This window comes from Rhinichthys klamathensis, unplaced genomic scaffold (assembly GCF_029890125.1).
Source record: "Rhinichthys klamathensis goyatoka isolate OS25496 unplaced genomic scaffold, OSU_Roscu_1.1 h1tg000896l_1, whole genome shotgun sequence".
NCBI classification, from domain to species: domain Eukaryota; kingdom Metazoa; phylum Chordata; class Actinopteri; order Cypriniformes; family Leuciscidae; genus Rhinichthys; species Rhinichthys klamathensis.
In genome coordinates, this window is record NW_026607246.1 from 126,255 (window position 1) to 152,859 (window position 26,605).

General features: G+C 38.2%; 1 protein-coding gene across 2 annotated transcripts in view; it reads right to left on the reverse strand.

Annotated features, from left to right (window-relative positions):
• The window catches only part of rspo2 (R-spondin 2), a 62,185-nt gene extending 36,458 nt beyond the window's left edge, over positions 1–25,727 (reverse strand). The window contains exons 1-2 of one of the 2 annotated variants that reach the window (XM_056244005.1): positions 24,736–25,727; positions 23,740–23,763 (exon numbers count right to left, since the gene is read on the reverse strand). In XM_056244005.1, coding sequence (XP_056099980.1) covers positions 23,740–23,763; positions 24,736–24,838 — 127 coding nt within the window. In that variant the 5' untranslated portion in view covers positions 24,839–25,727. The remainder of the gene's footprint in view (positions 1–23,739; positions 23,764–24,735) is intronic. The other variant, XM_056244006.1, reaches the window with a different exon arrangement.
• Positions 25,728–26,605: the final 878 nt, after the last annotated feature.

The window sequence follows — 26,605 nt, forward strand, 5'->3', positions numbered from 1 at the left end:
TACTCTTTGGCCAGTGGAAAAGATTGAGAAAAACTTTCTCTGAAATGTATTTTACACTATTTGATTTATTTATTCAAAAACAAGGCAAGGATATAGGCTACTAAATTATTTTTTATTAATGTAACTAATGTGACGGCACATCCGTATTTCATATTTTCCAAATGTCTTGTACCGTTAAACATGTTATCACGTGGATGAATAATCATATGCAAATTATATGCAGATGAGGATATGCATAGTAAAACTAGGCGTTATAATCTCCATATATGGTTGTTTCGGGGAGGAGACGCATGTGCGCACAATCTTCCGCTGACTGGGATTTATAAAGTGAATTCTGCGCAGGTTCTGGTCTCTTTTATAAGTCAGAATATTTGTTTGCGTACGCCATTTTTGGCTTTCGGACGCACGTACACTTTTAGTAAGGATCCTACGCACAGTTTTATAAATGAGACCCCAGATCTGGTACTCCACTTGCGTCTAAAGCGCAACTTACGCAACTGGTGATGTCAGATGTAGCGAAGTGTGTCATGGCATAGCCTAAATATCAGCAGTGCGTCACAATACTCGCCCAAGTTGCGCTTTACACTTAAGTTGAATCTGTATGCTAGTTTGGCTGTAAGCTAGTTACTTTACTTCATAAAGTTTTAAATATAAATATTTTTCTTACACTCATGGCTTTGCTTCAGAAGGCCTTTATTAACCCCCCGGAGCCGTGTGGAATACTTTTATGATGGATAGATGCACTTTTATGATGGATAGATGCACTTTTATCATGATAGATGCACTTTTATGATGGATGGATGCACTTTTTTGAGCTTCAAACTGATGGTTGCAATTCACTGCCATTATAAAGCTCGGAAGTGTCAGGGTGTTTAGTAATATAACTCCGACTGTATTCGTCTGAAATAGAGCCCGGCCGATATATCGGCCGATTTTAGGCATTTTCCTAACTATCGGTATCGGCATTTATAATGGCCGATAAATGAATATTTAAAAAAAATGCGGGTGCGGTGATTCATGTAAGGGTGGCGCTGCCAATAAAGCACCTAAAAGCTATCACAAAGAACTGGCAAAAGTAATGATTATGAATACAACAAATATAGCAAGGAGACATTTTAATTGTTTATTAATAAACAAGTGTTTTCAGTCAGTGTCAGCCAAAGATGAAGTTGACGATGCTGACTCGCGATCTTCAGTGAACGCGTGCCAGAGAGAAATGCACATTTCATACGATTACATGAGTCTGTCTGTCTTTCGTTTTGAATTGTTCTGTTTAAAAGTAGACATTTCAATATAGATATATTTCAATTCTCAGGTCTATACGCTGAGTTTCGGTTCATGAGACCAGCTCCAGTTCACCCGCAGGCGCCTCCGTGTCGAGATTATCTATCGTCTGCTATATTTACTTCTTATAAATTAAATCCAGGCAAATGGTTGATGATTGATTAAAATTAAGATACAATTAATACAAAACGAAATTCACTTTGAAACGAAAGGTTTTGTGCTTTCTGTTTGATGTCTATGTGAAAGTTTCAAAGCATTTTAGTGCCGCTTTCAGAGCGCTCACGTCCGTAGTGCTGAACTGTCGCGTCTGTAACATTGTTTTTTCCTCATAAATGCGAACACGAAAAATAAAATAAAATAAAATGAATATTTTATGTAGCCTGTGGAGACTGAGAGCCAACCCTTCTTCATCCGGTGGGTAGTAGCCTACTTGTGATTTGCGCAGTGTAATTCACAGAATTGATTTCTCTGCTACAACCCTCTGTCACGTATTGTGTGAGCTTGTGACTATTGCAAGCGCGCAGCTGAGAAGTCCTGATTATATTGTCTGCTATATTTAGGCCTACTTCTTATTTATTAAGGCAATTGGTTGATGAAACATTGATTAAAATGCGTGGCGCGAGCGATCTCCGACAGTAAACTGATTCTGCTTTATCTAGGGTGAACAGCTGTTGCGACGCGAGCAGTAACGGCCGCGTCCGGTGTAGACACAGTGTTAAAGCTCATTCTGCCTATAACGCTACGTTACAACATCAAGCAATATTCCAAAAATGTATATAATTATAACACTTTATATAGGGCCATTTTGCATTAAGAGTAGCCTAGTTTCACGTTTAGTACATTTTGCTTACTAATTATTTAAAATAGTATAAAAGTACTGTACATATGTAATTAAAAACGTTTTCATTATGATATTATTAATTTTACTTTAGTAAAAAGATCTGAGTTCTTCCTCCACTGGTAGAGATTAGAGGAATTAAGAGTAAAAATAGAAGATAATAAGGTTTTGTTAGTGACACTTTTTATATATTTATTGATACAAGTTATGACTAAATTAAAAGACAAAGTCGTTAGTGAAGATTATGCAACAGTATTTAGAATATAATATAACATGCAATGCAAACTAGTTTGGTTACAGCTCAGCTGTATAATTCTCATTCTATCATTCCCCCTGCCTCCATTACATATCTTTGTCACACAAGAGTTTGATCACCACATTTGAGTGATCATTGCAAAACGTGTTTATAAAATATATTTATTCTGTTTATAGCTACTGTGTAAAGTACCAATCAAAAGTTTGTACACACCAATAGGAAAGTGTCCAAACTTTTGACTGGTATACTGTACTATAATACACATAAATAATATTGCTACTGTATTATAATATACACATAAATAATATCGGCCGATATATCGGTATCGGGCTTTTTTTACTCCCTAATATCGGTATCGGCCCCTAAAAATCCATATCAGTCGGGCTCTAGTCTGAAAGAAGAAAGTCATATACACCTATGGCTTGAGGGTGAGTAAATCATGGGGTAATTTTCATTTTAAAGTGAACTACTCCTTTAAACACCTCTGATTGGCCAATGTGTTCAATATATGTCTGTGATTGGCCACAATGATCAACGCTTCAAAAACATGTTGTCTTCACCGAGCGCTTTTCTTATCAGTGTTTGAAAGCACGTCTATCAGAGTATCCCTAATATATCCACTGATAAACTGATCCGCTGATAGACGCCTGCTTTCAAACGCTCCCGTGTGTAAGAGCTCTGAAGTCGGTAGTTCAGAATAAACTATAGTTCTGTCTAGATTTTGTCATCTCAAGGCTGTGAAAAAAATAAGTTACTAATTATCTTATAAAGATAAACTTAAAGTGACAACCATCAGTTAATATTTAAAGTCTGTTTATGAGGTATTTACATAGACGTTCAATGTGGATGAGCTTAATTGGAGCAGCAACAATTTTTAATTAATAAATATTACGTGAAATAGACGTACATTTTCAAATTTGATAAAGGACTGGAAATTTTAAGTAAAATTGCTTGACTGCTTGGGATCAGATATGCTTTAGACCTTTAATATGTGACAACAGACATACAGGAGGAACCATACAGGAATTTATCTCTTGTAGTGGAGGTAGTTCTTCCAAAAAATCAGTGATGTTGAATATTTTTTTGTATTCATCACAGCATTTATGTTATCTATATGCAACACAGTGTGCTATACTATGTGCTATACACATTTAAGTTTACGTTATCAAATTGCAATGTTGCCAATCAACTATCCTGGAACAAAAAGCTCTAGAACGGATTAGGAAGGCTACATCAAAAGAGAATATTTATAGCATTTTTTGGTTTTTATCATGTTGTTTTCATGTTAACCAAAAAATAGACAAAATTATTGTGTAGCTTGATTCATGTCACGTGACCTCAGTGTTTTTGTGACAAGGAAATGATCTGGACACATTTTTTCCCCAACCACACATAAAGACATATGGTATACAGTTTGAACATGTTTATAGAAACCTGACATTCACCGTAAATTGGTAAAAAATCTCCCCGACTCAGCCCACACACTTCAGACCTGATTGCGATCGTAGTGCAGAGAACAGGCGGAAACCAGGACTGGCGTGAGGTTGGGACTTCAAAAAGCCAAAAACTATCAGAGCGTTTCCCATATTGAATTTTGTTAATTGAGGGTGGTATGGCAATATCACAAACCGTTTCCCCTGTTCCTTAATCATAGGGGTGTTATTCCTTTCATCCCACTGTCAGAGCTGTTTCAGCAAAGCCTTGCGGCAGTTAAATGATTACTTTAACTGTTGCTGTCAACATGAGCTTGAACAACACAATCAGCTGTGAACAATCACATCAGTGCAACGATTGCCCTGCATGATCATACCGCTTCCCTCATCGCCTTGTGTTTGGCAGGGTTTTGCTTGTTATCAATTGCATGGCATGATATTCAGACCAGCACTGACGGGACATGCTCTCACTGGCCTAGTAATTATAAATGGAAAGAGTAATGGAGACGGCACAGCTGACGTTTTTTTTGCCTCATACGAGATTTTTGGAACAGCAGCATGTCTGAGGACGGCTTTCCCAGCTCTGACCACAGGCATGTCAAAAAGGATGCTGGGATCTGGTGTGTCTAGGGCAAGGGTGTCCAAGAGCCACCCTAGAGGGCCCAGCGCTTCCACATTTTACGGAAATCTTTTCACCGCCAGCTGATTTATACCTGGAGCTATGACCGGAGTCTTCCATTCTGAATCGTATTTTCATCAATTCATCAAGGGGATTAAATTCAAGCTCTAAACCAGAAAATTTGATGGCTTTCCAATATCACTGTCAAATCAGGCCTTAAAGAGACACTGGGACCCAAGAGGGGAAACAAACAAGAAAAAGTGCCCGTAGGACCCCATTCATATTCTGCATTCAACTCTACTTATCCTTAAACTCAAGCTAAATAGAAAATTTAAAGTTATGTCATAGCCATCATGTGGCATTTATGCGTCTTATTCGCACAGAAATATGTTTGAATGATAAATTCCCTCGTTGTTTGAATGATAAAAGGCCATCCAAGAAAAACTGAACGATCCAAGAGGCTTCCATACATGTAAACAACATCTCCGGCTATGTTTTTAAGTCACTCTAGAACACTAATTATCTAAGTGTGTCGGTCTGGCAGAATTTCGAGTTCTATGTAAATTACAGTGGATAAGCCCAATTTGGCTGCTAAGAGTGTTTTTTGTTCCAAGAATCATACCAGCTTGAGCTTTAAACTTTACCATAAGTCTGTCATGTTAACCTGCCGGAGTGAAACTTATGCTGGCAAGTGTATATTGCAGAACTACAACTAAGATTTTTTTTTTCTTGTTTTAAGTTCACAAAAATGCACCCCTGTTCAGACTACGATTTGATTGAACTATAGTTAAACAAAGTAATATATCAGGCTTTACATTCATAGTCTCAATGTTCCAAGTTTTAATTTGTGCACATTACTGGGCCAATAAAATGAAAGGATAAAATCACATCAACAAACTAAAGAATCACATCTGGGGAACAAAACAACAACAGTTAACTTACTTTTCTGAAATTGATGAATGCAATTATGAATAATAATGCTGAAATCCAAACTCTGCAGCATGAACTTTCCTAATTTAAATTGTGCGTTTGTCTGCTTCTGTTGCAAGCGCAAGTGGATAATCTGAGATGGCCTCCGTTACACATTAGGTATTATAATGGATTATTACATTTCATTATCCATGCAATGATGCAGCTTTAAACCCATATTCAACACATTATTCCAAGGGGGAAAAAACTGTCATTGTAATATTTTCTTAAAAGAAATAAGAGGCTTTGTTCATCTGACACATTACAGAAATAAAGTAGGTTGCAAATGCATGTTGACTTCAATGCTTCCACGCTACTTTTAAACTGTTCCAATGGCCCTTGACATCAACAGGACAACCTGTGCAACTCTCTTTGAACTGCCCTTTCCCATTACAAAGCAAAATAGTTTACACTGAGAGCACGGGACAAATGTTTCACAAACCCAAAATATGCAAGTGCCTTCTTTCATCATGCATTAAACGATCCATCTACAACCTAAACAACTGTATTTACAAAGGCGTTTATTCAAGAATGAGGCTTTATTAGGCAACAGAAAATCAACAGTACAAACGGATTAGAGGTGGATGTCTTGATTTGTTTGGGGAGCAAAATATAGGGTCGTTATTTTCATTTCTTTCCTTTATTCTCTCAATCTTTCCTCTCTCATCTAATCGGCATCCTCTCAGGAACATCAAATGACAGGTATGGCATCCAACTGCAGACAACTATTCATCTGCAGACATTAATGCAATAAAATTTAACTTATGAGGAGTCAAATATCTAACCAACAATATTTTGTGCTAGTTTCACTGTGCCCAGTTTCTGTGGGGAGACTGTGGTTCATTCAGGTAAACGCAAAATTCTTGGTCCTTCATTCATGCGAATCACAAGCTCATAACACAACGTATGACAGCATTGTTGGACTGTGTTGCCTTCATTCAACTTTGGCTGGCTTTGTTTTGAATCCTGATCTACAGTAATTACAGAGTGAGAACCGACAGAAAAAAAAAAAACTGTCTTAGGTACATTTAAAGACTCTTAAACAACTGTGCCGTTCATCGCCTCTGGCCGCCAGAGCTGGGAAGAAAGGGCAAACCCCTCACCTCAAACAAACACTCACAACACTGCCTGCCAACAACTCCCAATGATCTCTCTTTCTCACACTCACACAAACCTATGACATCATACGGTGACATCATCCCTTTCCCTACAATCTAGAATTCTAGATGATATCATGCATCATCCGTCAAAATTCAAAGCTGTAAAAAGTTCAAATACAAAAATCTCTAGAAGAAAAAGAGGAAGCCATGAAGAAGCATATAGTGCCTACAACTATGAGGCTAGTTCAATGTTCATTCAATTAGTAATAATTGTTTGAAAGATAGATGTGAGATCATTCTCTGTCTCTCTCTAAGGTATAATTCTGCTACTGTTAAGTAAAGCAAAAGTAGGATCAATTACAATCTGCTTGGTCTTAAATTTGCACATAAACTAGATTTAGAGGAACTTCAAATGACATTTTCACTAAAATGTCAGAATTGTGTTTTAAAGTTAAAACCACCAACTTAAAAAAAAAAAAAGATTGGTTGAGCTAAAAGTTGTCAGACCAGCAAACTGGGATAAGTAAAATTTACTTAAATGAAGAAAAAAAAAACTTTACCTTTAAACCTGCATTATTTTTGTATCATTAATATAATAATATAGTTTTTATTAATATTTTGAATTAGCCTTTATATATATTTTTTTCATTTAAGTTTTTAGTAATTTTGTTATGTGCTTTTGTCATTTGTATTTTCAAGTTTTATTTTCGAGTTATTTTCAATTTAGCTTTATTTTATTTCAGTTTTAGTAGTTTTAGTACTTATTTATTTTAGTTAGTTGCCAAGGCTGTTTCTGCAAGTGTTTTTTTTTCCATCTAATATTTTTTTTTTTTTTTTCTGGTTTATTTTTATTTATATATATATATATATATATATATATATATATATATATATATATATATATATATATATATATAACAAAAATTAATTTGTATTGTTGTAAATATCAAAAACAACACTGCTTTAAACAACCATACCAAATCCATAAGAATTGGAGCACATAGAATAACATGATACAAAATACTAAGACCATTCAAAGTTCTATTAAAATGAGGATTTGTATCTGTTAATGAGTAATCAGCATTACATGAATGAGAATCGAGAGAAAAGTCAGAGTCAGCTGTCTCATTTTGAAATTCTGTCATCATTTCCTCACTCTCATGTTGTTCCAATTTGTTTAACTTTCTTTCTTCAGTGGAACACAAAAGGAGGTGTTAGGCTGAATGACAGCCTCAGTCACTATTCACTTTTGTAATCTCCATTTGTGGAAGGAAGAAAGTCATACGGCATTGGAACAACATGAGGGCAAATCTTTTTGGGTAAACCATCCATTTAGAATCAGAAAAGCTCGCCTCTTATAATGGAAAAGAAACTGGGAGAATGCAATAAAACTTTCAGATCATCCACTAAAAGTGTGCCAGTCCCCACATTGTTCCACATGGTTGAAGGCAGTACATGGAAAACTGCATCAATCCACCCGCATTTGTTGCATCTGACTTTATTTGTCATGGTCATGGGTATGGAAATCACACTTTGCTGAAGATTAATACACCAGAGCCAGAATGGTGGGATATGGCAAGGGTACGTTTTTGCTCTACAGGCACATTTCTCCTCAAATTTAGCAGAAAATATGCTGGACCTCACCTCCGACTACTTTACAGCTGGAAATAGTCAGGATTTAGGCATCCATGTTGTTCCCCCCTAACTCCAGTTTACTTTAACAGATTGTACTGTATGCATATGTTTACAATTTAGGGCAATCCCATTACTTATAATGATTCTGCACCATGTGTCTGAGTAAACACATTTGTTTCACGGCACTGGCTTATTAGCTTAGTGAGAGTGTTCCTGTGATACAGGCCCGGGAGGCATGGCAAGCACCGATAGATTTGTAGATTGGATCACCGCGATTGAATCGGTGGACTTGACATCCAAACATGCCTTGTAAGTTTGGGCAGCTGGTACTGGTGTTAGTGTTTCTTTGCAGTTGGTGCAAGACAAAAGGGGATTCAGACCCGAGGGCAAACCTGCTGACGTGTATGCTAATACCTTGGCTTGGCTTTTAAGTCCGCAGAGAGATTGCAGAGCACACATACGGGCTGATTATTGTCATTCATTTAAAGTAGGAAATACAGTCATTTAAGGTAGCCAATTACTTACACTGAACTCTAGAATTTTCCCATTGATGAAGCATTTGTTCATTTATTTAGTTGACTTAGGGACAGATTTACTAACAGTTGCACCAACTCAAACCTTCTTTTGCCGTTAAAAACTACAGTGAAAAATTAGTGTGGAAAAGGCGGACTCAGTTATTTTTGCGGCTGACTGTATTGCATATGCATTTGTAGGAGTTTCCCTTTTAAGACGAAAAATTCATGGGAGGACAGTATTTCAATTAATCATGCAAGGTGATTTACTAAGGTTTGTGCTAGTCAAGTTACTGGTTACTTTGCGTCATTATTTACCGCCCAAAAAAAGCACGTCTTAAACCAGATGCTAATTTGCGCTGCTCTTGGTAGATTGCATTGCTCATTATGGAAATGATCCGCCTGTGTCTGTGGTCTTTAAATTGCGCCTCGTCAGTAAATCACGCGCAGAACTTTCCACTCCCATCTGCGTTTTTTTTATTTATTGCGCTTTCGTGCTAGTTTGCCTTGTTTCGTAAATCTGGCCCTAAAAGTTTTTAAAACTTAGGGTTGGTATTTGGTAACCAAAAATGTTGTTGGTTCAATCCCTGGTGGGAATGAATGAGACGTGAGAAAAATAGTTTAAAGAAACTGAATTCAACAAAAAATATATATATTTTCGTGTTGGATATCCCATTTCATTCTGAAATATATCATATTAACGGGCTGTGAAAAGGGATTAGCATTATCTTCAGGCAAACTGCAATTAAGCATGAAAGAGGACAATTTTTTGATTCATGTAAATTCTCATTTAAAAAAGCAAACAATGGAAAAATACAATGAATACCTGCTGATATGCTGTAATTCTACAATGAGAGTTTTGAATGAGAGGTCAAATAGCACTTTACTTGTTATGAATCTCGTAAACACGAAAAAAAATATCTTTATGTGTGGACCAAAGACAGGTGCTGTAAGGTGCAAAAGGCAATCTGTCATGTGTGAGAAGACATGTTTATGTTTCTGCACAGCTCACTCTTCTTTTTTAGAACGGAATTTGGAAGTTAGTAGCTTTTTCCACTCCATGAATTCTTTTCAGAGTGAGATGTTCTGTTATGGTCTCAGGTCTGTAAAGAAAGTTCAGAGGTGAGGTCTGAGATGAATCATTTTCTCGATCAGTATTTTGGTCTTTTTTCCAGTTAAAATATCGAAGCATCCTTAATAAAAGATCAATACAAGTGATTTACAAAACTGTGCACAATAGTAAGACTTTCCAAAGAGACTATCTGTTATGAGCAGTTTTTTATTTTTCTACCACTAGCAAAATATTTTAATATTATTATTATTGTTATTATTTAGTTAATTTTTATTTTAAAATGAATTAAAATCATTCAATTTGTATTAAATTGTTTTATTTATGCTTATAAAAAGCATAAAAATGATAGCCGTGTAAAAAGAGTGGCAGAAGCAAAGACATGAGGGTGGTGGAGAGGGTGGGAAGTGGAACGGTTAAAATTAGCACACCTGTTGGTAATTTATCACACATAAACCTCACACCTAATTTTCACACCTGTGGCACAATGGGTTCTGAATCCCACAATTCAGTCACACATGCTGTTCTACACACATGCTAAGCAGCTAGCAGTGGGTTTTTTGCATGGAGAAAGAGCAATGTCGCTGCCAAAAGATCAGAGAAGAGACGTGCCTGGGATTGTTTCACAACATTGAGCATTTGCAGACCTAACAAGACCCTCCTTTTCTGCCTGACAGTGATCCAATCAAATTTCTTTTTTTAAACCTCCTTTTAGCATTTGACAAAAAGTAAGTATACAGGTTTGGAACAACATGAAGGTAAATGCAGAATTTCTTATCCATTTAAGGCAAGTACGAAATGCAGTTTTGTGGTCTGGTGAAGAAGCTGTCAGCGATCAAAATATTGATTTTGAAAATGATAGTTTTGAGAATATGTTTGAGATCGCAAATATGAGCCAGATACTAAATGAGCTCTGATGAGGACAGTGATGATGGTATAAAACATCTGCTCGAACAGAACCCTTCCAAGCTCCAAAAGGTGACAAAATATGCTTTATGTTATTCTTCTGTAATTAATAATAATACATTTATTTATAGAGCGCTTTCAATCAAAGTGCTTTACAAACAGAATATAGGTAAAATACACATAATACCATAAAACTTTTAAAATCGAGACATCCATCCATCCATCCCACCTAGCGCACAGTGCCGCCGGGGGCTACAGCCAATCCCGCAATCCCATCCCACATCGACGACAAAAAAGGCGAGGTGAACTCCAAACAGGTTACCAGTCCCTCGCAGTACATCGAGACTGCGAAGTAATACCACTATACAAAGAGAGATAACTGAACATTTAGGGTGTATTCACACCTGCCTTGTTTGGTTCGATTGAATCGAACTCTAGTTCGTTTCCCCCCTTGGTGCGGACCTTTTGGGCAGGTGTGAATACAGCAATCGAACTCGGGTGTGGACCAAAGAACCGAACCGAGACTCAGCTGAAGAGGTGGTCTCGGTACGGTTCCAAACGAACTCTGGTACGGTTCTTTTACGGTGTGAACATGAACCGACCCAATTGCAAGAAAGCACTGCGCCTTTGAGTTAACAGGCTTCCGTAGTCGGAGTTGCGTTATGGCAAAGTGATCTGTTGTAGCCTACTACATTACATCTGTTGCGCATCTTTCTGCGCGTCGTGTGTGTGCATCATTGGAATGGAATGAATGAATGAGTGTGTGCATCAGGACATTCACATACAGAGCGTTCTCTTTAGTCTAATCGCGCATAGATGCAAAAAAAAGCATTTGCAGTTCATATAATGTAACGATAGTTACAATACAAGGATGATGCTGCGTTAATTTACGTTAAGCCTTTTTTGCACTTCCTGATTTCCCTACTTAAGAATCCTTGTCCAATGAATGGACGACCTTAGCACACGTGTGGTTTTGTTTACAAATTTTGCAAAGAGAGCAGTGTGAAAGCGAACCGTACCAAAAAAAATGTATTTGGTCCGGACCAAAGCAAGTGAACTATCAGACTTTCCTGGTGTGAGTACACCCTTAGAACTCATACGCAGCAGCGAATAAGTAGGTCTTAAGCTTAGATTTAAAAACCTCAATCGAACATGCCAGTCTAATATCTGCCGGAAGACTGTTCCATAGTGTTGAAGCACGAAACGAAAAGGCTCGCTCACCAACCGTTTTCTTCCTAACCTTTGGTACAGTCAGAAGTCCTGTCCCGTGGGAGCGCAGCAACCGAGTAGGCACATAAGAATTTAAAAGATCAGACAGATATAATGGTGCGAGGCCATTCACTATTTTGTATGTTAACAACAAAACCTTGAAGTCAGCTCTAGCCTGAACAGGGAGCCAATGCAGTGAGGCCAGCACAGGAGTTATATGCATGTATTTAGATGATCCAGTCAGAATACGAGCTGCAGCATTCTGGACCATCTGCAGACCTCGCAAACTTTTCTTAGGCAGCCCCGAAAACAATACATTACAATAATCCAGCCTCGATGTAACAAAGGCATGAATAAGGGCCTCAGCATCTTTCCGTGCCGGTATTGATCTAATCTTTGCGATTTTTCGGAGATGAAAGAAAGCTACTTTGGTCACCTCTTTAATATGCAAATCAAATGACAGTGACCGATCAAAAACTACCCCAAGATTATTTACTCTATCCTTGCACTGAATGACCGAATCATCAATGGACAGAGTAAAATTGTCATACAAATGACCTAATCTAGTTGGTCCAATAGCTATCATCTCAGTTTTTCCTGTGTTTCAGTTTGTAGTTGTCGATTCTTGTCAACCTATGGGTTAACTTTAGTGTGAAGTTTGGTCAAGTTTAATTTCTCAACTCTTAAAGAGTTGTTTAGGATTGTTAATAAAGACTGTTTGAATGTATCTTCTCCATCATGCTTGCTAACCAGCACCACACCAGCAAACATGACAATATGAGGTACCCTAATTTTAAAAAGTGATTTATAGACCTAGAAATGTAATGTAAATCAAAATCTTAAAACACCATGGGTATTTTGTTTTAATTAAGAATATGCTTTTTTTCTAGAAATTGTCATTTAAAATTCCTTTAAATTTTGTTATAGAAGAATGGTAGACATGACATGGTTCCCTTTATTCGTTCATGAGTCGCTTGGAAAAGTAATAGCACAGTTGTTCTCAAGCCACATGGTTTAAGGTATCATTCATGGCATTAGCTTAAATTATGAATTTGGTGTAGGATTCACTTTGAAACAATCACTCGAGATTGCTAGTAAATTTGACAAATAATTACAAAGAAACGGCAAGTAGGCCTAACACATTGAATTAAACATGACATTTTGACGTAGAAAGTCTGAAATAGTATTTTCTTGTAAAACCTACTCCAATCATTTTTGTTATTTGATATTACTTTAATAATAAGCATTAAGGGGTTGTCAAAACTTAAACCGTGAGTTAGAGCACTAGTATTCGTGAAGCTTGCCTTCGCAAACACCTCTAAAAACTAAGTTTAGAATTATGAGTGCACATAAAACTCACCCATCCACACATACATATACAGACACACTACCCATCAGACCTCCCTCTACACAGTATTGTTTGCCTTCACGCCTGAGTCTGTGCTATGCTGGGGAACATGAAAGGTATTACCTCATTAACCCTTTAACGAGACCTCTTCTCCACCTCCCTGCCTCAACCCTTCCCTACCAGGCCAGATCAGAAGTGATCCACAAGGTCAAAAGTGGAGAGCACCACGGGGGTGGCAGGCAGAAACATGCCGAGGAACCTCATATGGTCCCAACCACTGTGAGGGGACTTCAAAGCCTGATGCCCAAGACTGAGTCTTCTACTCCATAAATAGCTTCAGCAGACCCTCAAAAACTTCTATTGAGCTAATTAAGCAAAAATTCAACAGGATACCACGCAACACCCATGCCATCGACTTCAAAAACGGCAGGCATACGATAAGCATAAGCTTGAAAATAACACAAACAGGTTCTACAGTTGCGGTTTCCTGCACACATGGGTGGCACGATGTATAAAATCTGCGTGTATTGTTACAAATTTGTCAAATCCCCGTGAAACCTGGCCAGCGAGGACATGCCAGAATACTTCCAGATACAAATGAACACCAGGGCAGGGTTTTATGTAATGGCCGCTCATCTCATCTGCTCCCCAGGGCAGAGCTTACACTAAAGAGCTCTGTTATAATCACTCAACTTCAACCTCTTCTTGCTCTTACTAAAACAAACCTGTCTGGCAGCCAGATACATCTCAGATACGGCCCCTGTATGGCCCCGTACTCCCATAAACACGTTGGCCACACCATGCAACTTTCTTCTTTTGCTTTTGAGACTTGAAAGCACTGTTGATCTTGTCAAAGAAATTCTTGCTAAAAATGTTTGTTGGCAAAAAGTGATAACTTAGACGAGGCGAAAAAGCATCATAATAATAATTAAATTACTTTAACTACAACATTAACATAATATTACACTATTCAAAGGTTTTGGGTCAGTAAGATTTTTTTTTTTTTAAAGAAATCAATACTTTTTTTTATTCAGCAAGGACATTTCTATTTAAATACTGTACTTTTGAACTTTCAAAATATAAAAAAATACCAAGTTTTCAAAAAATAAAATAAAAAATTAAGCAGCACAACTGTTTTCAAATTTGATAATAATAAGAAATGTTTCTTGAGCACTAAAGGCCATTGCACACTGAGTCCGAAATTCGCATCCGTAATTTTCGCACGTTAAAAAATAAATACGACCTCACGTTATGTCAATCACGCTTGCACACTGCCTCCGAAACTTTCGTCCGTCATAAAAAACCCCGAATCGGGTTCGATTTTCTGCGTTTTTCGCATCCGTAGCAATCAGTTTGAATGGTGTTTGAATGATGTTTTGACAATTCAGAGCCACCGAATCTCGAATACGAAAAAACGCATACGAAAATTTCGGACTCAGTGTGCAATGGCCTTAATTCAGCACATTAGAAGTATCATGTGACTGAAGACTGGAGTAATGATGCTGGAAATCCAATCTGTTCATCATATAAAGCGATTGTCTCTTCAGAAAATGTGGGACTAAACCACTCAATTCATTTGGATTAGTTTTACAATCTCTTTATGAACTTTTTTAAGCGTCAAAGTGTCAGTTGTGTAGCTGTTAATGGAGGGACAGAAAACTCTCAGATTTCATCAAAAAGATTTCCATTTGTGTTCCGAAGATGAACGAAATGTCATGAACGAAAGTTAAGGGTTTGGAACGATATGAGGTATTAATTACAGATTTTTTTTTTTTTTGTGAACTAGCCTATCCGTTTAAGTACTTGTGCATAAAGCAATAACTTACCGTAAATTATCTCTAAAACACAGTGATTGTTTATGCTGATAAACGACAGGTCTTTTATTTTTCAAAAAGAAACTTTTACATCTTACAGCACATTGTCAATTAATAAAATGCTATTTTTGGCAACAAAACAGTTTTACTCAAATTATAATTGACTGAAATGAATGTATATGACATACTGAATGCATTTAAAGAAAATCTTCATCAAAAGACAATGACAAAACAAAAATGTGTGCAAAAATGTATTTTGTTTCAAAGACACCAGACCTTTGTGCATGTTAATTACAGTGACAAGCTGGTATTCTCCATTACTGGAGTGCCACCACCAAAGCCATTATTAGCATATGAACATGAAAACTACATGTGACCCCTGCCTGCGGATACCTTCAACGCACCGTCCCTCTCCGTGACAGCTGTTTACACAAGAGAAGACGGTGTGCTTCTGAGGTCTGGCTCTGGTTCAAATAAAATAATACACCGTTGAAGTCAGCCAAGATGTAATACAAGTGGATAACTGAGTGGGTGAAAAAAGGAGGAATTTGTGAAATGTGCATGGATATTTTCTCTTTCCCCACATCCTAAACCTTTTCTTTATCATTCGCGCCGCCACTGGCCTGACCCCCTCTAAATATCTATCTACCACTGAGCCCAGTGTGTAGTTAAAGAGAAATGGACAATAAAGGGACAAAAACAGAGACTATTGAAGACCACACTAAAATCATAACTTGAGCTTGTGAATTTCTTCAAATTATGCGCAAAAGATTACAAAGCACAAAACACGTATTTTTCTCTTCAGTTGTGTTTATTTAGGTGGCACAATGCCAGACTACATTCCATGCAGGCACATGACCCAGCATCAGCAAAGACAACGCAAAAACAGACAATAGAGTGGTGGAGGGAGGACGTATTTTTGTAGGCCAACCCAGAAGTTAGCATTACCCTGGTTAGCATCACCCTTGACAAAAAATACATCATCCCTGCACCACCCTATAGCTGCTGCAATACTACACTGATACTTCCTGTTATCACGCAGCTCACTGGAATACTTGATTCTGATTGGTCAATCTGCAGTCAAAAATATAATGCCCACTAAACTGTAAAACATAATACAACTATTTTAGCTCAAATCAATATCAAACTCCTTACATATTTAACCGCAAGTATTCAAGACATTTAAAACATCAGGATATCAAAATAAGCCAAATAAGGGTGATACAAGACCTCTCCAATTCATACTTTGCACGTGACGTCACAAGTACTGGCTGGCGGGCAAGAACGTCGTTCTCCAGCACCGAAACCCAGTAAACTAATCAAGGATCTTGCCAGGACGTCGCCAGTTTTACTATACAAAAGTTGGTGTTTTGAGGTTTGTGATATCTATGGTTTTCAATGAGATGACCCAACAGTAGAGCTAGATTATTTACGGAGGAATTATTACTGCTCGATTATCTTAAAAAACCTTGTCTGCTTTGCACAATTTAGCTACCTTGGAGTTAATCCTATTTCTAGTCCATAGTTATGCAGCTAGCTCGCTAACAGACTTGATAGCTACTAAGACCCATAAGACCTGGAACCACAGGACTCTACGTTGAAAATACCCGTTTGTTGCCCGCCAGGTATCCATGGTAGTCACGTGACTGCAAAATATGAATAAGAATCAGGATCCTGCGCATGAAGTAAGGAATTAGTCCTGATAACTATTTTCTAAATATATAGGATTCAAATATAATCTCAAATATGCACTAGCCTACTGTTTAGTTTGGGATCAGTAAGATTTTTTTTAAGTTTTTCAAAAAAGTCTCTTATGGTCACCAAGGATGAATTTACTTGATCCAACAGTAACAGTAATATTGTGAAATATTATTACAAATTAAAATAACTGTTTTTTATTATAATATATTTTAAAATGTAATTTATTCCTGTGATGCAAAGCAGAATTTTCAGCAGCCATTATTCCAGTTTTCAGTGTCACATGATCCTTCAGAAATCATTGATTTGGTGCATTGATTTCTTATCATTATCAATGTTGAAAACAGTTGTGCTGCTTCATGTTTGTGGAAACCATGATGCTTTTTTGAGGAATCGTTGATAAATAAAAAAGTTCAAAAGAACCAAATTCTAACTGACCCCAAACTTCTGAATAGTGTAAGCTAATTCAATATTTTCCTAATATATAACTGTGTCCCTATACCGTATATTAGCTCAGTCTGCGAGAGAGAACTTGTAGCCTAAACCATGTTAGTGACGGCATTATAGTAATGAAGTGCATTTATAATTTTATACTCCTAGCCATACCAAATTTATAAGATTGACACAGAATCGTCTGAATAATAGCTTACAACGATCATTTCCCATTGCACAGCTTATTATATAATAGAGAACAGAATGTTTTAAAGACCTTTTTGTTTAGTTTCTTTTTGCATTAAGCGAGTTTTGCAATGACTCGTGACTCCAAACAAATAGCCTACGCTGATAACAGATACGAGCTGGCTACTGCACACAAACCACTGACACTTTCTCATCAAGGGCCCTTGACCCTTGAGGACCCCTTCACATCTGAGTTGCATGTTGAATCATGACAGAAAGAGAGAGAGAGAGGGAGGGAGAGAGACAAAGAAAGACAATGAGCTTAGTGCCAGGGCACTATAATGACTACCATGCCTGGCCTTGATTAAAACCACACCAGGACTTCTGGGTTCCACAGGCAGGCGGGCAGCAGGCAGGGTGTCTCAGCCTCCCTTTCAAGCTCTTAGAAGGTCCAGACATCTTCGACCTAGACTCACGATGGAGACGGGCACAATGACAGGGCAAAGGGGACGAGACCCAAGCTCGATTCACAAACAAATTACAAGCAAGTGGTGTAGCTTTATTGCCCCTGACCGTATCACTTCCGCACTATACTGAAAGCAAGGCGTGTGGATGGCTGGTTTGATGTGGTCTGGATGCGTAATTAGAGGTCCTATCAAGCGCAGGGGAACAGAGGAGGCCTGTCCATCTGTCGGGTGTTAGAGAGATGGGGAGGGGGAAACGGCAACCCAACATTCCCCCTTGTTGTTGTTCCAGCGATTTGTGTAGGCGTGGATGTAAATATCTATCAGAGACAGGCCACACACGCCTGCATATGTAGCTATGTGTGTGTGTTTTTTTATTTTTTTATGGAGGAAGCCTCTAGAGCTCACATTACAACAAGGCCCTCGCAGATCGATTCGGACTAGGTAGAAAGCCTGAATGCACACGGACGGACATACTCGCACATGGAGAACAAATGTGGTACGGAATAGAACCTGGCAAAGCCCGGGAACACAGAGAGCCTAGTCAAGGCAGTTCGATTTTCTCCAACCCTTCCAGGACATTTTGAACCATCAATTAAATTCTTCAAAATGTCCTGCACACTCAACTGACACCCCATTACCCTGTCTGTGCTCTCCCATCTTTTCTCATATAGCTGGTTCAAGATGCGAGGGGTGAGTGATTCATAAGGAACTGTATTATGTAAAAGACCAGCAGGTTTGTTTTGCATTCAAGCTCTGTTTCAAAACCTAGTGAACTTCCTCGCTGTCTACTACCTACACAGGCAGCTGCATTCTAGAGCGGAGTCCTTACTGAAATGTAACCACCAAATCTTAAGTGATTTGGAACGCTCTACAAAGGAATTCATCATACAAATAATGCTATACATGGGACATTCACCTCAGTTTCAATGTAGAAAACACAAGAGGAATGACACGGTACTTCAATAAGCATTAGGATGATTGAATATTTTTGAATTGTGTGAAAATATACACACATGGCTTCTATGTGAAAGACACAAGCAATACTGCCTTACAAATTGGGCAAAAAGTGAGCATCTTAGATGACAGCATAATTAAGATGTCTTTTTTTTTCTTTTCTTTTCTCTTGGAAAAGACAGATGATGCTTTAAAAAGTAGCCTACAGGGGAATCGATTTGGAACACAGCAAATATCTGTTACAGAACAGGCAAAACTATGTTAGTGACATGTACAATGTTTGTCTCACTTCATCAAATGTCCAGATGATACCAAGTAGAACCAGAACTTGATGTAAAAAGCAATGCTTTTGAATAACATGCACAGATGTGCAAATGTAAATTACGTATTCTTACTTTCAAAATCAAAAAGACAGTGCAGAATGAAACAGAAAGCAGGGGTCAAAATGGAAGGCCTAGGCCTACCTTTTAAAAATAAAAAATAAAAACTTGACATGCCATTTTAGAAGTGCAAGCTCATGCTCCCGATGGTGAAAAAAATTGAGACAATGGATATGTCCACCTCATTTACATTTGCACATCAACATCTTCAAATATCACTTGTTTGTGTCATTGTATGATTCAAGTTACTATTTTAAACAATTTTAAACAAGTTTACTGTTAAAACAACTTGTGTTGTGTTCACCTCTTGGAAGTCCTATTTTCAAAAGTTTTATAGCTCAAACTCAAGAGAATCAGACTCAACTGGCTTAACGTATTTAGCAGCCTAATAAGAAATGCATTCAAGTACAATTACTTTAGGGTCTGGCTGTTGTGGAAATAACAGAGGTGAGCATGTAAAAAAAATAAAATAAAATAAACCTTCCAAGGAATTTAAAAAGCACAGTGGACTTTTTGTCTGTGGCAAAACGGTTTTCAATCACCGTCGGGAAATATGGAGCTTATTATAATAAGATTTATATAAGTCTATTTTATTTCACATTTCCGAAAATGAACTTTTACAGTGTGGTAAATTGTAGCCTGAGAGCAAACCATCTGTTTGGCATTTAGCTTTGCCAACATATGGGATCTTCTGATGACAACGATTAAAGCCAGTGGAGAGGATGCCCTTGGTTACATTACAAAAAAAAACAAAAAAAAAAACTATGAATGCACAATGGGTATTTCTCTGCCGCGACATGACAAATAAAGGCGTGGAAAGTGTTACAAAACCTCTCTGAGCGGCATGCATTCAATTCTCATCAATGCTCCACTTTGAACATGAGGCAGTACCCTGGTGATGAGGAAAATGTTCACACAAAGGATGCCTGGTCTGGACAGCAAGTTCGCGACTGTTTAAATTTACAGAGTTAATTGAGTTAATAGTGAAGTGGATGTGGGCAAAGTCTTTTAGTAGTACATTTAAAGGGATAGGGCCCCAAACAGTTGATGGGCCCCAATGACTTTGTTTTTCCCATACTATGGGAAAATGTGGCCCATCAAATGTTCTTATAATATCTTCTTGTGTGTTCTGCAGGAGAAAGAAATTCATACAGGTTTGGAACAACTTGAGGGTGAGTAAATGATGGCAGAATTTACATTTTTGGGCGAACTATCCCTTTAAGGGTATTTAAAAATTGCGTAACATAAATTGTTGGCTAATTAATCATGCTACTACCTTTAGATGCAATCAGCCCCACGTCTATCTATACACAAGCACCACATTCTGCAGGTAATGTAAAAATCCAGTTAATACAATGTATTACTATCAAAAACACACCTTCAGGATAGCAGAATGGCGAAAGTGAGAGAGAGAAAGAAAGAGAGAGGGACATCTCATCGGATATTTGTTCGCTTAGAGAACACCAAAAGATTTAATCCGTCTCAGGTGATGGTTCTCCCATCTGATCTCCTCAAATATGCCATCCATCTCTCCCATTGTCTCTCCTGTGCCCCCAGATCAAACTCTTCATCTAATGATATTCACTCTCACGCACACTCAATTCTCAGAGATTCACCAAAGCGATCACTCCACAGATCGATGGCAAGCTATGGTGCGACAGGAAAGGGACACAGCGAACACACCCAACACCGTCTAACCTGCTGGAATAAAAAAGTCACTCCTGGCCAGCGGAATAATTGGCTGGGTGAGAGAGTTGGCTGTACTTGACAAAATTAAATGAACATCAATTTCATAAAACATCACTTCCATTATGGATTAGAATGAAAGGAAATGTCACATTTTCCAAAAGAAGAGTGGCAAATGTTTTTTTTGTTTTTTTTTTTAAATAAAGAGGCTCTGGAGCAGTCACCCATTCTGTCACGCACTTCATCAGGACATTAAATGGCACGGACATAGCAAGAGCCAACATTAACACTTACACCCATAAACCTGGGACCTTACGTAAACTTGTAGAAAGCGTAGCTCCAAACAGTTCTTTCTGTCCTTACTCATTTTAGACGTCTTCCCGGACAGATTTTAATAACAAAGAAGTCTTTTACATCCTACACTCTCGCAGTTTAACCGCTCAGGCCATTTTTTCTTACATGTATTCTCTAATTACATGCATTGAGCTGCACACACCATGTCTCTTGCATCAAAATTTAATCCAAATATGAAAATGATTGCATCTTTACTCATTGTCCCAAACCTTTATGCAAACATTGACTATCATTGCAATAAAAAAAACCAGCAACATTGAGACATTGTTCAAAATGTCATCTTTTGTGCGTCACAGAAGAAAGAAACCCATATAGGTTTGGATTTGCTCAACTATGAACCATATAAACTGATCATCTTGCATTTCATTTTTAATCAATACAAAACAGTTTCTGAGGCATAATGGGACAGATTGCCGTTTGCTGCCAGCAGATTAAGATATAACTGTTCGATAGTGTTAAAATACAGGTGCTTTCCCCCTAATCCCTTCAGGGTGAAGTTGAGGAGCTCAGGGATGGAGCTAAGCCTTTCCTCTCTTCCACTTTCCCATGGATTACCGCGACTGTGTTTCTCTGGAAACAGACTTCTATTAGTTCCATTACTGTGAGCTTAATCGGGCCGTTCATCAGAGCTAGCCGCTCCTTAACCTCCCGTAGTGCAGAGTTTCACTTAAAGTGCAAGAAGATAGGTTGAGTACAGAGATTGGTCAAATTCAAATTTGTATGTTCTTAAAACAAACAGTCAAAAGTTGTCGTATTGAGAGTAGTAGCTCTGAGGTAAAAGCATTAACACCCCTCCTGAGCCTGGCCTGTCAAACCCGCAAGTCCTGTATGAGAATGTTCTCTAGTCTGCGCTGGTACGCGAGCCCACAGTTTTATGTAGTCAGCAGGTGGCATCATTAGCCAAAGAATAAAAATGAAAAGTATTACCCCTGGGCCAAGCAATGATATCATTGCAAACTCGCTGGCATCTGTAAAGCACTGAATGGGGGGTACAGAGGTGCAAATTTAATGTGTCTTTCTGTTGGCTTTGTTATATTCATCTGAGCAAGGCTGTGTGAATACAAAGAGCTGACACAAAACCAATCACGAACAAAAACACAGAAAAAGTATGATTTGAGCTTCGATTTCAGTCTGCTCAGCTTTAGTGGAGTATCTGTTGCAAATAAACACACTTGTGGGGTGGTTAAGACAAAGCCTTGTAAAACACGGTTCAAGAGGATTGACTGTGCCGCTGGGGCGATGTGGGATGGTAGTGCACACAAGCACGCCAGAAAAGACTGCACATTAAGCTGTCTCAAGTGTGCCGAGGGCAAGAAAAACACTTCAGTGTTTTAGACTTAATTGAATAGTGATACAGCCCTCAATAAGCATGATAAATATAGGAACGAAGCACATCTAAAAGCTTAATGGCATTTCAAACCGAAACAAGCCATATAGTACACACACCTTTCAGTTTGCAGGATCAAACTCAAAAGGCATGTTTTACAGATGCATCACCATTTACAAATACAGTACAGAGGATCCCGCTCACCTCCAGATGCACTTCTGCCACCATTTTCCCCATCAAAATCTTTCAATCCTCCTGAAAATGCTTAACTAGTCTGCCTCTGCCAACAAGTTTGATCCTATTAAGAAAATTATATTACGTAGTATCTGAAATCGCAAATCTTGTAGAAAAACAGTGGGGCTGAAAACTTGTGTGTGCCAGTTCCCTACAGTGTCTGGCTGATTATTTGCAGATGGTCAGTGGTTGGGGCTCTCAGCCGGAGCAGAGGTTTCCCCTGGCATGCCATGCATATGATTAAATCTATGAATGAATGCTTACCAATTTACATCTTTGCGGATTTAAGAGCGCATATCAGCCATGGTGTCAGCAAGTGTCTTCATTTTGGCTCAAGTTCAATTGGGAGACATGTAGGCGGTTGTCCTGTCACATGCAGTGAATGAATGATTTTCAAGAGTTTAAGGCTTAGGGGGGACAGTTACGTTGGAAATGTTTGACTTCCAGCCCCCACCCCGGGTCCATATGCATTGGCTAAGCAAGGCAACCCCTTATATTTACTGATGGGTTAAATCCCTGTGGATCTTAAGTGTGGATTGTTATACTTGCAGCAGTTGTTCAAAGCTTAATCAATACTGTCTGTCTGTGAGATCAATTAAAAGCGGCTTAGGGCAAGAGGGGGGTCAGTGCATTTGAAAAGGGGAAAGGAAAGCTCAACTCATCAAATGGCCACCACACAGCGCCTCACTGTGAGGGTCTGTTCTACAGTCAGTACTTTGAGAATGAATTGAGATTATTCATACTTTGAACACAGCTCTACAAAACATGACGTGCAAATGTGAACTAACCACCTCATCACAATCAAAATGAGATTTGACATTAAAAATATATAGTAAGGCTTCAGTAAAGTGCAGTGTGGATTATTCAGACTTTCAGGGTGTCGACTTTTAAAAAAATAATAATAATTTTATGGCGTCGCTAACACATTCAACCGTCTGTAGAATATTATAGACTTTCAATGCAAAACATTAAAGATTAAATGATAAATGTGTGAATTTATAATAAAATGATACATAGATAGCTACTTACGTTCAGTAGAACTGGACGAAACATCTGTAGACGAAAGTAACGCACTCTGTCAAACTTTTCAGCTACTGATCTATTGATTTTTTTTAAACCAGCTCTCAATTGTTCATGTCATGTTGTCTAACGTTACCAACCTAATATGTGCGTTTCAAAGCTCTTAAACGGAGTTCTCCGTAAGACAATGGGCGCCGTAATTTATAACAAATTAAATGAGTAATGTAGGCTATAGTTAAACATGACGCCGATGAAAAAAACGATACGCTTTTTTCACGTTTGAATGCATCAAATGGAGACACCGTAGAGCTTTCTCTGACAGGAACAGATGCTGAAACACAATCCCAATCCTAAATTCTCATCTTGAAGGTACAACAACCCTTGACTTTTTTTTAAATTCAGACAGTAGCTAGGCTAAATGTCCTAAAATCGCTTTCTTGGATTCACTTCAACATGCCAAAATATACAACAAAACAAAATAACGTTACATGGACGAGTAACAGGTTATTTACTGTTAATAAAAAAAAAATAAAAGCGTCTTATTTTTTTTTACGTTTTGCCAACATGCGTGTGACTAAAACTTCGAGAAGTTGCGGTGCCCAGTGCTAACAGTTAACTTACCTTAGTATTAACCGTAATGTTGTACGTTCAAACGTGAATTTAAATGATCCATGAACATCTCTCAGCGAACCTCGTTCTACAGAAATTACCATGGTAACGATACATTTTCGCCAAATAGTTAAAACTAGTTATTTTTTTACAATTGTAAAACTATGGCAACTTGCCACCGCTTCCATCAAAAAGTTAAATTGACGAAAAGATTCAGAAAGCGTGCTACTGTTACCATGGTATTTTTTGTGACGAAGTAGCGTAACACCAGGTGGGACTGTCCCTGTCATGCGCTTACCGAAAGTCTATCTATGTAGAAGCGTCAACTAAACGACTAATTTGTGAATTAATAAACTGAAGCTTCTATCAAATCCACACGCACACTAGGTCACTCACCTCTTTTGTTTCTTCTCCAGCGGTGAGACTGCTGCGTCTGACAGTGGCTGTAGTCCACACAGTTCAACACGATCAGCGCAAATGAGAACAGACGAAACTGCATCTGGGCGGCTGTATGATTGTCCCGACTCACGGTAGAAAGCGTCAAAGGTACTCGCCGCGAGCCTTCAAGGTCCGTATATGAGGTTTCAATATGTATATTTTCCCACTGAAGAGCAGGGAGTTGAGGAGTCCGGACTCGGTTGTGTCACACATAGAGAAAACACCATTTCTCACCACCGGTTAATGTCATTTTAGAGAGCGAAACGTGCTTTTTACACACACACAAAAAAAGTGTCTCGTTAATGTCTGTGGAGAAAGAAAAAGCTTTTAACTTGAGCTTCTTTGACAAAAAAATACACCTTGATGGATCAATGTTGTTTGCCAGTGAACTATTTCATTCAAAATGACTGAAGGAATTAGCGAATCTCCAAAAGCGCACGAGACGTGATGGGTGCCCTCAAAAGTAGATGCACAGAGCGAAAGAAATATACCTGCGCGAGTCCAGTCCAAAAAAAGAGAAACTTTGCCTATACATCAAGTTCCTTCCGACTGCCAAAGTGGACTTGGAACATCCAGCATCCCTCTCGCAGGAAAAGTTTAGTCCTTTCGTCCCCTAGACAGAGTGAGAAAACACATGGATGCAATAGTCTGCAAAAGCTCTAGAATAAACCCTTGAGGTGCATGAGGATGTGTGTGTAACTGTGGCATATGCTGCAGTGCTCGGCTGGTGATGGAGTATCACTCTACTGGTGCTGATGCTATATAGGCGCTGCTGTCACGTGGAGACTCCCAAGATCTTGTGGGGTTTTTCGGAGCACTTTCAGAAGCCCCTCGGCCAGAGAAAGGGCTGTTCTCCCCCTCCTTGTTTAAGTTTTAGAAGATGACAAATGGAATTTCTCCTACTGTATCTATACAACACAGATGAGCTTCCCCAGGGTCCTAGTGCATTGGCTTGAATTAAAAGTAGTGTGCAATTTGTAGTTTATTCATTACATTTGTTTTTCTCTAATCATAAACCTGACACATAAAAATAAACAAAAACAGTAACATCACATAAAATACAACTTATAATACTGCATACAGTACCTGAGCTGCAATCTTTATTTTATTGTTCCATCCTGTTGGCAAAACAAACAAACACAAATTAAAACAGCCTATACGTTGGTGAGAAGACCAGCTTGGCGACCCAATAAACCAGCTGAACTTTAGTTCGGCCAGACTGAGAAACAAGTTGAAACCTGCTAAGTTTTTTTTTTTTTTTTTTTTTTTTTTAGCCAGGATGAAATCAGAAAACTAAAAATAATAGATCATGAGAAGGAAACATATTTGTACTCATATCATCCCTGTTGTAATGATGCAAATGTCTCAGTTTGATGTTTAGAAACTGTTAACACTATTAAAATTTAAAGACTGCAATTTTATTTTTTATATATTAGCATTAATACAACTTAATCTATTCAGGAGGTCGATTTTAACAGCTTTCATTTAAGATATTAAAATGAGTTTACACACGTTTTTGAACCATTTAAAATACAAAAAGAATGAGTGCTGCTGAGGCAATTTTCCATGAGAAGCTTCTTTGCCAAAATGGACATTAATTGCTTTGAAATGCAAGAAATGTTTTACCCAGCTTGACCACTAGGTGTGGCACTTAATCTTTTATTTTTATATCTTTTTTTTTTCCCCCATGTTCTTTGACTTCATCTTAAAATGCATTTCTCCCTTTTATCAGTTTGGCTCAGATTAGCTAGAACTCTTCCAGGTTAGGTCAAGGTGTGCAGCACAGCACCTGATTCAGGTACCAATAGACTTATATATAACAAACAGG